This window comes from Periophthalmus magnuspinnatus, chromosome 23 (assembly GCF_009829125.3).
Source record: "Periophthalmus magnuspinnatus isolate fPerMag1 chromosome 23, fPerMag1.2.pri, whole genome shotgun sequence".
In the NCBI taxonomy this organism is placed as follows: Eukaryota; Metazoa; Chordata; class Actinopteri; order Gobiiformes; family Gobiidae; genus Periophthalmus; species Periophthalmus magnuspinnatus.
In genome coordinates, this window is record NC_047148.1 from 1,167,688 (window position 1) to 1,182,239 (window position 14,552).

General features: G+C 40.7%; 1 protein-coding gene across 1 annotated transcript; it reads right to left on the minus strand.

Annotated features, from left to right (window-relative positions):
* Nucleotides 1-208: 208 nt before the first annotated feature.
* On the minus strand, nt 209-14,029 carry spp1 (secreted phosphoprotein 1). The gene is made up of 9 exons (XM_055231400.1): nt 13,941-14,029; nt 11,036-11,090; nt 9,713-9,754; nt 9,553-9,624; nt 7,210-7,263; nt 6,234-6,377; nt 3,091-3,435; nt 1,906-2,087; nt 209-902 (listed from the first exon to the last, which is right to left on the minus strand). The coding sequence occupies exons 2-9, from the start codon at nt 11,087-11,089 to the stop codon at nt 677-679; spliced, it is 1,119 nt and encodes a 372-aa protein (XP_055087375.1). The 5' UTR covers nt 11,090; nt 13,941-14,029; the 3' UTR covers nt 209-676.
* Between the last annotated feature and the right edge of the window lie 523 nt (nt 14,030-14,552).

The window sequence follows — 14,552 nt, forward strand, 5'->3', positions numbered from 1 at the left end:
TAACATATGACATATTTAGATCACCATGTTACCCTTTGTTGTTTTGAAAATGTCATATTTGCCAAAAACAATGCATTAACATGTTTTATATATTTCAGTGTCCACTCTCGTTGCCCCCTGCAGAGCAAGTCACTCATCCTTCACAATACAATCAGCATGCATCCCACTAATGAAACTACTGCACATCACATCAGGTTTGTGACGTTGTAGTGTTTTGTTTTTTTTTAATCATATTTTTGTATAGTTATGGAGAATTGTCAAGCGGGAGCATGGTTGACATAGGCTTGTGGGCAGAGCGTTGGACAGAATCTAACAGCTAACCGTAAGGAAGGTTCAAATAGTGTCTGGGAGAGATTGCTAAAATACTCAAAACATGCATGGATGACATGCCTCTACCTCTTCAGGTAGGTTTTTGATGAGAGAACAATGTTATAACTTCTAATGGTAAAAGGTCCAAAAAGTCAGTTTTGCATAATACCCCCTCTTGAAGTTTTCTGAACATCAGCCCTCCATAACATAAGTCTGTCTCTGATGCCTTTCAGACAGATATTTCTTCAAACAGATTGGTGGTTATATTACATAGATAGTGTTCTTAAAATAAATATATCATGATGCATACAGGCTTCTCATTAGCTCGTTGGTGTAAATGAGTCTGTTTGTAGATTGTCCATGTGGCTTATTTGGCAGTGACGACCATGGGTAGGTCGGTGGTGATCTCGGGCTGCTGTGTGTCCTCCTCTGATTGGCTCTCTTTGCTCTCGTCTGATTGGCTGTCAGCAGCACCTGGTGTAGGGGTGGCCTCCTCACTGCTCTGGCTCAGGCTCTCCCCCTCCGGGCTTTCATCGCTGGTACTGGCGCTCTCCTCATGGGTGCTGGTGCTATCGGAGCTGATGCTGTCCGCTCTGCGTGCACACACACACACACGTTAGGATTCACATTCAGGACGCATTTCCTCATCTTAAAGACCCTGTACCCACATTTTTCACATGTATTTGAGCAAAACATTTCTTGCCCCAGTACAGATATTGCATAAATAGCATTTGAGATCAAAATAAGACGCCTTATCTCATCTAATATATTTAATACTGACTCAGAAATTATAATAAATACTTATATTACACTTTTTTCTTTTTTAAAAAAAAAAATCTGTGTTATAATGTATCCTTGTGTTCACACATGTTTCACACACTAACCCTGCATATTTAGGTTGTGTTCTCTCAAACTAAAACCACTCTTTTCCACCTTTTGATGTCATCAAGTGGTAATACAGGAAGTGGTCCACTATGTTTGTCACTCCATACACCTATATTAGCCAGAAGATATTGTGGGCTTTCTGTGGCAATCTCAAATGAACTAAAGGTAAAACTTTTTTTTAAGGCAACAACTTCAACAACAAGATCCTATATTACACAAAATTGACCCTTGTGAGTTTTAAGACATGATATAATCCTGTTACCTGATCAAAAACATACCTGAAGTTGTGTTTTGTTTCATTCATGCATGATTGTGTCATCCTTTCTTATCTAAATCTCCAAAGCTCAAAATGCTCCGTTCCATGTTGTAGGGGTGTAACGATATCCAAATCTCTTGGTAGCTTTTTTCACCATATGCATCTCACAGAATAGCTAACAAAATGGTGAATATACTACTTTTTCTTTTTAAAAATGCCTCGACAAGCCTTTGGATTGCCACATGACATCACAAGGTAGAACAGAGTGTTTTGAAAGAAGATTTGAGTTTTAAACATGAGAGAATGAAACAAAGCACAACTCCTGGTCTGTTCGTGATGAAGAATCAACATTATAACTTGGATCAGAAAATAGTGTAATATAGGTCTTTTAACTAATTTTAACATGCAGAGATAATTTTTGTTACACTGAATTGTCATTTGTCTGTGGGTCTCACTTTGCCTGGCCGTCCTCCTCAGTGGTCCTGGAGCTGTCACTGGTGCTGTCGCTCACACTGTCACTGCTACTGCTCTGGCTGACCTCCGTGTCTAGAGAGGCCTGTCTGGGACTCAGGTCCTGGCTCTCCACCTCTGGGGTGCTGGTGTCCCCCTCTAGCAGCTCCTGGTGAACCTGCACACCCTGACACACACACACACACGGACACACAAGCACACACACAAAGAATGTTGTTGTACTTAGAGGTGGGTTGTACTCAGTTACATTTACTTGGGTAGTTTTTTTAAAGAATGTGAATTTTTCTGAGTACTTTTCTAGCAGCATACTTTTACTTCTACTTGAGTAATATTTTTATTCAATTAACAGTACTCTTACTTGAGTGAATTTTTGATTACTCCCCCCACTGTAAATCTACAAGACAAAAGCTATATGTTGACAATATGAAATGATTTGAACATTTGTGTTCCCTGCACCGCTCCTTCAAATATCTTTTAGTTTGTCTAATTTTTGTGTCTATCCTTTAATTTTATCTTGCTCCATGTTATTCCATGTTTTGTCCATCACATTATCTTCAAAATTATAAATCAGTTACAGTTAGTACTTTTTTACGTAATTTCTTGGACCATTACATTATCCTGCAAAAATGGTTGGTTGTTTCAATCAAGTCCAAGTCCAAATGATGTGAGGTGCAGCAAAGATTGGTTTTAGGACCCCTTATGTACAATGTACTGTATGTTAAAGAGGGGCTATAGTACAAAATTTACTTTTTGGAGCTTTCTACCATGTTATAACGCTACTCCTTCATCAAAAAAGTGTCTGAAAAGGTTTTATATGCCTTCTGTTTCAGATAATCTAGTGATCTTTTTTGGGCCCTATTCAAACCCTTGCGCTCTGAAGGGGGAATGAGTTAACGCAGGGTTCAAAGGGATGGGGACTCAGAACATTAAAAATGACAACATTTTAAAAACAAGGTAATGGTGATCTAAATATGTTATGTGTTAGCAGTTAATACCCCATTGAAGTGTAATATCCCCTCTCAAATGATATGGGAATATAGGCAGAGAACAGTCATTTATGTCTATTTAAACTACTCTGGCTGGGCAGACATTCACAGTTTTTCTAGAGGTCATCTGTATTATGCAGCCATTAGAGACACATCATGTGTGCTTTGTAAAGAGTTGTTTACCTTGTACACCTTGAAGGCCTTGTGCACCTCATTGCCGTATTCTGGCTCATAGGTGCTCTTCTTGCTGGTGTAGTCCCAGGACTTGTGTGGTTCAGGCACTTTGTGGTAGGACTTGTCCTCCACATACACAATGCTCTTATACTCGCTGGGGTATGAGCCCAGGCTGTCCCCTCGCCCTGAGTCCGCTGTGTCATCTGTCACAATGGTGGGGTCAATGGGATCAGGAGTTATGTTTTCCACTATGGTTGCTGTGGTAACATCGTCGGTCACAATCACTGGAGACTCAGTAGCTGTGGACACAGTGGAGGCCTCACCGGACTCAGAGCTCTCAGACTCCTCAGTTTCCTGAAATGAGTTTTCAATCAATCAAAATCACTTTATTTGTCCCCAAGGAGCAATTTAAGCAAACTGAGCAGTAAAATACAATAATAACAGAAAAGCTCAAACAAAAGTCCCAGTTCAGCTCAACAGGTCATCAGATCCAGTGTGAGGGTTTCTGGAGAGTAACAGCCACCAGGACAAAAGTCTCCCTCCTCTGCGTCCCCTGTGCCCTGCAGCATCACTGCAGGGTAAAAGGGGGAGCCAAGTGAACTCTGGACACACAACAGGAAAACCTATTCTAAGCCTCTGTCTCTTTCCGCTCTGTTGTTTTGGTCAGTGATGAGATAGGCCATTGCCTCGAAGTGTTTCCTCTGGAAAAGCTTCTGCCATATTTGGTGTAGAACGCCTGTTGCATTGTTGCAAAAAATCTGTAGTATTTCAGAGCTAGCTGGTAAGCATATACTCACGTGGACAAAATTCTTGGTACCCGTCGGATAATGAAAGAAAAACTCACAATGGTCACAGAAATAACTTCAATCTGACAAAAGTAATAATAAATAATAAAAAAATCTATGAAATTTAACCAATGAAAGTCAGACATTGCTTTCCAACCATGTTTCAACAGAATTATTTTAAAAAATAAACTCATAAAACAGGCCTGGGCAAAAATCATGGTACCCCTAACTTAATATTCTGTCAATGAGACTTCTGCACCTCTCAGCAGGTATTCTGGCCCACTCCTCATGAGCAAACTGCTCCAGTTGTCTCAGGTTTGAATGTGCCTTTTCCAGACGGCATGTTTCAGCTCCTTCCAAAGATGCTCAATAGGATTTAGGTCAGGGCTCATAGGAGGCCACTTTAGAATAGTCCAATATTTTCCTTTTAGCCATTCTTGGGTGTTTTTAGCTGTGTGTTTTGGGTCATTGTCCTGTTGCAAGACCCATGACCTGTGACTGAGACCAAGCTTTCTGACACTGTCCAGCACATTTTTCTTTTCTAGAATCCCTTGATAGTCTTGAGATTTCATTGTACCCTGCACAGATTCAAGACACCCTGTGCCAGATGCAGCAAAGCAGCCCCAGAACATAACAGAGCCTCCTCCATGTTTCACAGTAGGGACAGTGTTCTTTTCTTGATATGCTTTATTTTTCCGTCTGTGAACATAAAGCTGATGTGCCGTGGCAAAAAGTTCCATTTTTGTCTCATCTGTCCATAGGACATTCTCCCAGAAGCTTTGTGGCTTGTCCACATGTAGTTTGGCAAATTCCAATCTGGCTTTTTTATGATTTATCTTCAACAATGTCCTCCTTGGTCATCTCCCATTAAGTCCACTTTAGCTCAAACAACGATGGATGGTTTGATCTGACACTGATGTTCCTTGATCTTGAAGTTCACCTTTAATCTCTGTAGAAGTTTTTTCTGGCCTCTTTTGTTACCATTTGTATTATTCATCTCTTTGTCATCAATTTTCCTCCTGCGGCCACGTCCAGGGAGGTTGGCTACAGTCCCATGGATCTTACATTTCTGAATAACATGTGCAACTGTAGCCACAGGAACATTAAGATGCTTGGAGATGGTCTTATAGCCTTTACCTTTAACATGCTTGTCTATAATTTTCTTTCTAATCTCCTGAGACAACTCTTTCCTTTGCTTCCTCTGGTCCATGTTGAGTGTGGTACACACCATGTCACCAAACAGCACAGTGATGACCTGTAGCCCTATATATAGGCCCACTGACTGATTACAAGATTGTAGACACTTGTGAGGCTAATTAGTGGACACACCTTGAATTAACATGTCTCTTTGGTCACATTATTTTCAGTCTTTTCTAGGGGTACCATCATTATTGTCCAGGCCTGTTTCATGAGTTTATTTTTTTAAATAATTCTGTTGAAGCATGGTTGAAAAGCAATGTCTGACTTTCATTGGTTAAATTTCAGAGAGTCTTTTATTTATTATTACTTTTGTCAGATTCAAGTTATTTCTGTGACCATTGTGAGTTTTTCTTTCATTAACCGAAGGATACCAACTATTTTGTCCACGTGTGTAAGCGCTATGCAGGGTCTCCATGGATGCAGGAAAAACAAACTGCTCAAATCACACAATACAATAATAATCCTTCTTTGAACTAAACATGTGTCATAATCCCTGTCTGTCCTGCCCCTTTTTGCTCTTTCTCCCCTCCTTTCTGTGTCTGAGCCTGGAGCTGGGGCCGAGATCATGGCTCCCAGGTGCAGCTAATCTACAATCAGCTGTACCTGGGGAGAATAAGAGGAGCCAGGGCCTTGCACTCGGTGTCAGATCATCCGCATTTCTCTGTGGTACTCTCTGCTTGGCTCAGTTCATGTTTTTACTTTTTTGATCTTGCTAAACTGGATACTTTTGCTCCTCACCAGATCACGCTCCCTGGACCCGCTCAGCTCTCCCGCCTCTGACCCTGCTCTTCTCTACCGGTACTGTCCGTCCCGTCTCAGACTCTGCTACTCACGCTCAACCCTTGGACCACGACAAACACCCTGCTCCTGACTCACGATTGATCTACTGTCATTTTTGCACTTGCACTCCTGTAAATAAACACTGTTAAACCTTCCCCGAGTTCTGTCTTTTTGGTCCCTCCTGTCAGATGTTACAACAACATGCTACACTTCTTAGTTGTTCAGACTTCTAAAATGTTAAGTTGAAAATGTAAAATACAAATTTTAAGCATTTAAAATTGCTCATTGTCCACAATAATAATAATAATAATTAATTATTCATCATTTATTTATTTAACTTAATCTTTCAGGCACAAGAGAACAGATGATGTGCTTGTGTGGACTTACGCTCTCCTCTGTGTCATCGTCATCATCATCATTGTCATCATCACTGTCCTCACTCTCAGGGCTCTGGGTGGAAGCAGAGGCCATGGCAGACACGGAGTCGGACACAGAGGCAGATTTTACCTGCACTGCAACATCTGCAGCCACCTGCCACAAAACATTACATGCGTCTAAAAACACGCTTTACTTTCTCTGTATATTCACTAACCCTCTTATAGCAAGTGGAGTTCACGTGAGGATTGTTACCATAGCAATGAACTTTTTAACCTCAGCTGCCACACTGTCCACTGAGAGCCAAACGCGGCCCACAGACCAATTTTTATTGGCCCTCAGGTCAATTGGCCCAATGGATCATAGGCAGCACTTTCAACTCCAAATTTAAGTCATTCTACCACTATTCACCTTATTCCAAAAGTTGCCGTGGGCATCATTTAGGTTGTATTATTTTGCATAGGGCTTGCAAGCTTGACAGTAAGGTTATATACTGACATCTGTGTAAATCATCCAGATCTGATCCATTGCAAAAGACGAAGTTTAAATCTGTAAACTGGACAAATTGTTGTAGGACTGAAGATGTTTCACTACTCACCCAAGCTGCTTCTTCAGTTCTGGTCAGATTGCTGGTGGACACTGCCTTACAGTATATCGATCTGAAGGGAGGGGCTAACTACACTGAAACTGTAAACAGCTATTGTCTTTAGTTTCAGCTGAAACTAACCTATTCAACCTTTAATGACCCTGCTATTGTTCTCATTGTTTGGATCTGAGGATGGAGTTATAAAAGGGGGATAGATGATGTCTAAGGCCTCCATTCCTGTTTATATACTGACTACACGTTTAAACCCCCTGGGAATTGGTGCATTCTTGACACAAATAAACCTACTTTATGTGGCCCTTGGTGAAAAATGTTTGGACTTAGTTTAGGTTAGAATAAACTCATTAATAAGTCTAGTTAATGTTAAGGCTTGAGGGGACTGACCTGTTCTTCAGAAGCGTCACTGCTCTCATCAGAGTTGCTGGACACTGACACATGCTGAAACAACAGGAACACAACATTTTGGTGGATATGAGTTTCTGCCCTGCTCTGTGCGTCAGTATGCTTTGGATCGACTCTAGTTGCCACCATTCCTATTTGGTGACAATGGACTAGTGAAACAATCCATTGAAAACGGACAATCTTAGGAGACTTGGGCAATTGGACTATTATCATTGTTGTCATGTGTATGTGTGTTCTCACTGTCTGACATGTAATCAGACTAAACTGTTACTATTTTAGGTCAATTAGGATTATCAAAATTATGTCTATTTGCTAAATGCCAGAATAATGAGAGAAGTATTTTTTAGAAAATTTTTCACTACTTTCATCAAAGTCAGAAGTTTACGTACACTGAGATTGCTATGCATTTGAAAGCTTCTGATCGGTTTATTTACAACATTTGAGTTCATTAGAGACACAGCTGGATGTATCTAAAGGCACACCTGAAACACACTGTTTCTTCGTGTAACATCATGGGAAAGTCAAAAGAAATCATCCAAGATATGGGGTATATGGGTACAACATCCAGATACCTGAAGTTGCCATGTTCATTTGTTCAAACAATTATACGCAAGTACACTACCTGACCAAAAAAAAAGTCGCTACCAAAAAAAAAGGTCACATACTCTAATATTTCGTTGTTGCGTTGTTTGTCACAAGATTTATTTCCATCCAGTGTTGTATAAATTTTTCACCAAGATGTTGCATTAATGATGGTAGAGTCTGACCGCTGTGCAAAGCCTTCTTCAGCACATCCCAAAGATTTTCAGTGGGGTCCCTGAACCACTCTTTCACAATTTAAGCCCAGTGAATCCTGGCATTGTCATTCTGGAATATGCCCGTGCCATCAGGGAAGAAAAAAATCCATTGATGGAATAACCTGGTCATTCAGTATATTCAGGTTTCAGCTGACCTCATTCTTTGAGCACAGACTGTTGCTGAACCTAGACCTGACCAACTGGAGGAGACTTGTACCTATTTGCTTAGTTAAATCCAGGTGGTGACTTTTTTGATCAGGCAGTGTTTAAATATCATGGGAATGTCCAGTATAAAAGTATGCAAAATTGCACCAAAAAATTTCACAAAATAGCAAGGCAACAAAAGGTGAACCGTGATATAGTGAGGGACAACTGAACTAAAAAAGAAACATAAAAAAGCAAACTCCAGTTTGCCAATGCACACATAGTCATACACCTTCATTTTTGAGACATGTCCTTTGGTCTGACAAAACTAAAATTGAGCTGTTTGGCCATAATGAGCATTGCTATTGTTGGAGGAAAAGGGGGGAAAGGTTGCTGCAGGAGGGACTGGTGCACTTTATAAAATAGATGGCATCATGAGGAAAGAACGTTATGTGGAAATATTGAAGCAACATCTCAAGACATCAGCCAGGAAGTTAAAGCTTGGGCACAAATGGTCCTACCAAATGGACAATGACCCAAAGCATACTGCCACACTGGTAACAAAGTGGCTTAAGGATAACAAAGTCAGTGTTTTGGAGTGGCCATCACAAAGCCCTGGTGTCAATCCTATTGAAAATTTCCAAGCAGGCATGTGCAAGCCAACTTGGCTCAGTTACACCAGTTCTGTCAGCACAAATGGGCCAAAATTCCTGCCAACTATTGTGAGAAGCTTATGGAAGGATATCCAAAATGTCTGACCCAAGCTATACAGTTTAAAGGCAATGGTACCAATCACTAATGAGATGTACGGAAACATCTGGCTTTAAATAAAGTTATGAAAAACTGTCTAAAGAATCATCCTCTCATTATTCTAGAATTTAGCAAATACAAATAATAAGAGTAATCCTAACTGACCTAAGACAGAAAAAGGTTTAGGTTGATCATGTCAGACAGTAAGGGCAAAAACGCGTATGTGTCTTTTTTTATGTACTGTTGTGTATGTAAACTTATGGTTTAAACTGTCTATAGAGATACACAGATGTAGACAGTGGAAAATCAGTTTTAATATTTTGATTGTATTTTGTAATTTTGTAATTATATTTTGGAGTGGGAGTGTCCGAATTTAGTGGTGATTCTTCTGGTGGTTGTAATTTTGTTGTTGTTTATGCTTAAGTATCCCTCTCAGGTGAAATCCCTGGGGTGGTGTTGTTGGGTGTTTGGTACAATTAATGCCAATTGATTAAAGGTTATCCAGCCTATACTCCACCGCTCCTGCCACACATACAAACTCTTTAAAGGTTCTATATTATGCAAAAGGAAACATTTAACATAGACCAGAAAATGGTGTAATATAAGTTCTTAAAAGTTATCCTGCTTTACTAACCTGTACAGAGGCAGACTGGGACAGAGACGCCAAGGCTACTTGTCCTCCGAGTGTAGCAGTTGGACGTCTTGCCTGGGGGACACAAAAAAAGCACAGGGGATGTGTCAGTGTGTCCGTGTCTCCACTGTAAGGAACACTGCAGAAAAATGTGTGCGCTCACCTCTTCAGAGCTCTCTGAACTGCTCGGAGTAACCTTTCTCGCCTGAAACAAAGACACAAGTCTGAGTAGATGTTCCTTGGAGCTTCTTTATGGTTTGGTTTGGGGCTCAAGGTTTGAAGAATGGAACTTGGATCTTGTCTTGTTTCATTCCTTTCATTCACAACTTTGACAACTAAAGCGTTGACAACTTTTTGTCAACGCTTTAGTTGACAAAAATATCAAACTTGATTTTGATACTCAATACCATGATGATAACAAAAAAAAAAAGATTTTCAATATTAAATTGTAGTACTTTTTTATATTAGCATGTGGCCTTCTATCTGTGTAATCTGTCAGTCATCCAGTCAAGTTCCATGGAAGTATACTAGTCTGTGGTTTTATACTTGTTCTGATACAGCTCAAGATCATGCTAAAGCTATTTAGGAAAGATTCATTTCTGTTCTGCGAATGTGACTTTTTAGCCTCCTGAAATAAGTATCTGGTTTCAAAGCTAGATTTAATATTGATAAGTATCTGATTTCCGATGCATTTAACAAACCTATGATCATACATATACAAATACATTGTATTTAGTTTAATTCAGCAAAACATTGACAAAAACTAGAAATATCAAAATTAACCACTTTCCCAAAGTCTACAAATACTCGAATTCCAGTGGTGAGTCTCCTCCATAGCCTGACAAGTCTGACCGTACTTTGGTCACTTGTCTGGCTGTCCCAGAACACACTAAACACAGAGCCAACAGTCCAACATCACAATCCTGGACTAAGCTCCTCCTCCTTCTCTTCACCCCCTCTGCCCCTGCTCCTCTCCTTCCGCATCTCCTCCGCTCCACCTCTCCTGCTCCCCCTCTCATTGTGCACCTCCATTACCTAGTTTACCCTTCATGTTTTGAGAGGCAGACCTCTGATGCAGTTAGGGGTGAGGGGTGAGTCGTACTAGGGACGGTAGTGGTCAGGTCAGGGTATATGCAACAATACACAATAGTAGGTAGTATAACTTGGTGATTTGGACATAGAAGTCAAGACACGGGGACATGACTTACTGGTGGTCTGACACAGTGGTCACACCATAGTGGTTAGGAAAATGAAAAAGAGACCAGGGCTTAGATGAAACGACAAAGTAGGGCACTTGACATAGGGGGCAGGATAATCCATTAGTTGGGTTAAGAGGTAGAGGTCAGAAAGTAGGGCACTTGACATAGGGTTAGGATATAAAGGTTAGGGTGTAGGGGTCAGAAAGTAGGGCATTTGGCATAGTGGTTAGGCTATAAGGATAAGGGCATAGGGGATGACATAGGGGTCAGAAAATTAAGAGACTGACCGGTCGACAAAGGACTGTGGTAATGAGCAGAGCGATGAGCAGTGGCACCTTCATCCTGTCACACACAAACATGAGACAATGTTAAACTTACAGTACAACACATGGAACTCAACCAGTACTAAAGCAGGTCGAAATCAGGACTAACCCAGGTCTAAACTGAAACTAAAGCAGGCCTAAACCAGGCCTAAACCAGGTCTAAATCAGGACTGAACCGGGACTAAACCTGGCCTGCATGCGGCTCTCTTGTAAATATAGCTGTATGCAGGGCGTGTGGAGCCAGAGAAGGCTGTGGCTTTACATGCTTTCCTCTTTTAACCTGCTCAATTACACAGTGAACCCGAGTCATTATAGAGTCCTACAGCACTCAATCGCACCATGGCCTCTGACGAACCACAGCCCTTGAACACACTGCAGTCCTAAGCAAACAGCCTCCAGGTTTTATGGTGTAGATACAATCATGGCCACCCTGGTGTCCTCGTTTAGTGCTGGTTTAGTCCTGGTTTAGTCCTGGATAAGCCCTGGCTTAGCCCTGATTTAGACCATTTAGTCCTAGTTTAGGCCTGGTTAGCCATTTTTTAGTCATGTTTTAGTCCTGGTTTAGTCTTGGCTTAGTCCATCATTGGATATTGAATTTTGTCGTTGTCCATCATTGTACTATAAAACTTAAAGTTCAACTGTCGGGCAAGTGAATTGATTAATCACAGCTAATGGATTACTGAATAATCGGAAACTGGCTCAAACCCAGCACACACTAAAGGATTTTCCAGTCTTAAATGATTTTTAAAAAGTGCAGACCACAGACACAAAGACAGTCTTATGATTTTAAGTGATATGGCAGTGGAGACACAGCATACCATAAGCTAAAAGTTGTTAGCACACCTCTCGTCAGCTGTTTCCTGTCTACAGTAAAACAGCTCACTTTGAGACTCTAAAGTGCGCAACAGATCAGAGCAGTGGACTTTGAGTTTAGACACAAGTTAAAACTGCATTACTGTGTGTGAAATATGGTGCAATAGTTCAGATAAATGCTTTTGAGGCGCAGAAGGCTGGCAATAAACCACACAGGAAGTAGAGTCACTGTGGCTGATTCCTGCTGCTTGGATAAAAACAGAGACACACGTGAGGATCTACTCTCGCCTTTTTACTTTTTAAACTTTTTTAAATCTTAACCTGGCATGTTCTACAATATTGCATTAACCTTATTCTTCTCCATGCAAACAAGCAGGAGGCACTACCAAGTTACAGTTCAGATCTGTGGAGAGGAGACACAGTAAGAATACATGTTTTTTGTAAGTAAATAAATGCTGCACTTTAGAACATTCTAGTCAAAACAATAACACTTCAAATGAGACAAACAGCTAAAAACCTCACTAAAAATATGTTTTTAGAACAGAATAGTAGCCCCTCCTTCCACACTGTCATTTCTGCCTACAACTTCCCCCTGCTAATCATCCAATCACAGTCCACCGCCCACCGTGCCCCTCGGGCCAGCTGTCTGCTACTGTATATTCTTTAAAAAGAAACGTTCATTTTCCGGCCTTAAGTAAAGCCTTTGCATAAGAGGAACATCAGTGCAAAAACAGGACCAAAGCCAGGCTAAAAAGGGGTGGGAAAATTACACTACTTCCCAAATCTCCACAACTCTGACAAATACGACCAGGTCAAGTGGGAAAACCAGGAAAATATCAGAAATCCAAAATCAGACATGGGTAATATTCAGTTACATTTAATCAAGTAAATTTTTTAATATATTGTACTTTTCAGAGTACTTTTTTTTGGCAGCATTCTTTTACTCCTACTTGAATTGAAGTAACAGTACTCTTACTGAAGTTGTGGTTATTCTTCCCACTGTAAGTAAGTCTACGAGTGACAAATGTTTTATGTTTACAATATGAAATGACTTGAACATTTGTGTTCTTACACTACTCCTTCAGATATGATTTAGTTTGTCTCATTTTGTGTCTGTTTGAAAATACCAGATGTTGTGCATTATTTAATATTTTGTCCATCAGATTACATTAACTTCAAATTACAAATCAGATGTCATGTCCCAACAGTTACTCTTTAAGTTACTCTTATTTGAGTAGTACTTCCTAAATACTTACTTACTTCTACTTGAGTCATTTCTTAGACCACTGCTTTATACCTCTACTTGAGTAACTGGTTTTCCTGGACTGCAATATGTTGCATTTATTCAATCACAGGTGTTATCATTGCTTTAAAAACATATTCTTACTGCAAGCAGACTCTCATCTCCATAGATCTGACCTAACACTTGGTCTGGCTGGTAACATCACCTTCCCATCTCTATGGAGATAGATAAATTCAATACCATACTACGGAAGATTTCAGGTAATTTTACATCTCCATGGAGACAAGCAGGTGACAGATCTAACACTAGAAAAGGTATTGGTATCTTGAATCTAAAGCATTAAATAGTACATGACAGGTACAGGTGAACAAAGGTACAGGGACCTAACCTAAGACTTAACCTGGAACCAAACTTAGACTAAACCAGGACTAAATCAGGTAGTAAACCTAGAACTGTGACTAAACTAAAATTAAAGCAGGAATACAAACCAGGACTTAACATGGAAGTTTACTAGGACCTCTCTTTGTTTTTTTGGTCCTGTTCCAGTTCTGGTTTAATCCTGGTCTAGCCCAGGTTTACTTCAAGGCTAAGTCTTAGTTTAGTAACAGCTTTGATGTGGCATATATGCATATGTAATATCTAAACTAAATAGAGACTAAACCTGGAACTAAACCGGATATAAACCAATACTTAACAGGATGAAACTTTAGAATAAACATGGACTAAACCAGTACACCTGTAACTTTAAAAGGCTAGGACTAAACCAGGTCTTAAACTTGACTAAACCCGGACTAGCACTGCTGTAGAATGCACCTGGACTGCAGTCTTCAGTCTTCTTCTTCAGCGGACGTCAGGTTCCTCTGGTTATGGTTCTTGTGGGTTTCTTGGATGGCTTCTTGGAGGACTTCTCTATGGACTTGTATCCTCAGACTCCAGATGCTGTTTAAAATCTCCAGCACAAGGTCCTCTTTATAAACCCCCCAGTTCTCCCAGCAGCCAGTCAGCACGCTGCACACTCACAGCCTGCAACCAATCACAAATGGGTGCGTGGGGTCATGTGGTAAACCGCAGCTCTCCCTCTCCCTACGCACATACTGTGACTATACATCTTCACAGTTGTTAGAGAACTGGGTTAGACCTGGGATTGTCCGGGGTTAGACCAGGTTTGACCTGAGATGGTCTAGGATTAGTCCTGGTTTTGATCTGCGATAGTCCGAGGATAGATCTAGAATAGACCTGGGATCGTCCCGGATTAGCCCTGGGTTAGTCCTGAGATAGCCCTGGGATAGTCCCAGGATGGTCCTGGGTTAATTCTAGGATAGTCTTGGGATAGTACTGGATTAGTTCTGGGTTAGTCCTGGGTTATACCTGAAATAGCCCTAGGATGGACCTGAATTAGTCCTGGGTTAGTCCTACATAGAGCTT

Coding starts and splice junctions, on each gene's coding strand:
- spp1 (XM_055231400.1), bottom strand. CDS start 11,089: ATGAAGGTGCCACTGCTCATCGCTCTGCTCATTACCACAGTCCTTTGT. Junction 7,264..9,552: donor CCCAGTCTGCCTCTGTACAG/GTTAGTAAAGCA, acceptor CTGTTGTTTCAG/CATGTGTCAGTGTCCAGCAA. Junction 903..1,905: donor GAGGAGGACGGCCAGGCAAA/GTGAGACCCACA, acceptor GTGTGCACGCAG/AGCGGACAGCATCAGCTCCG.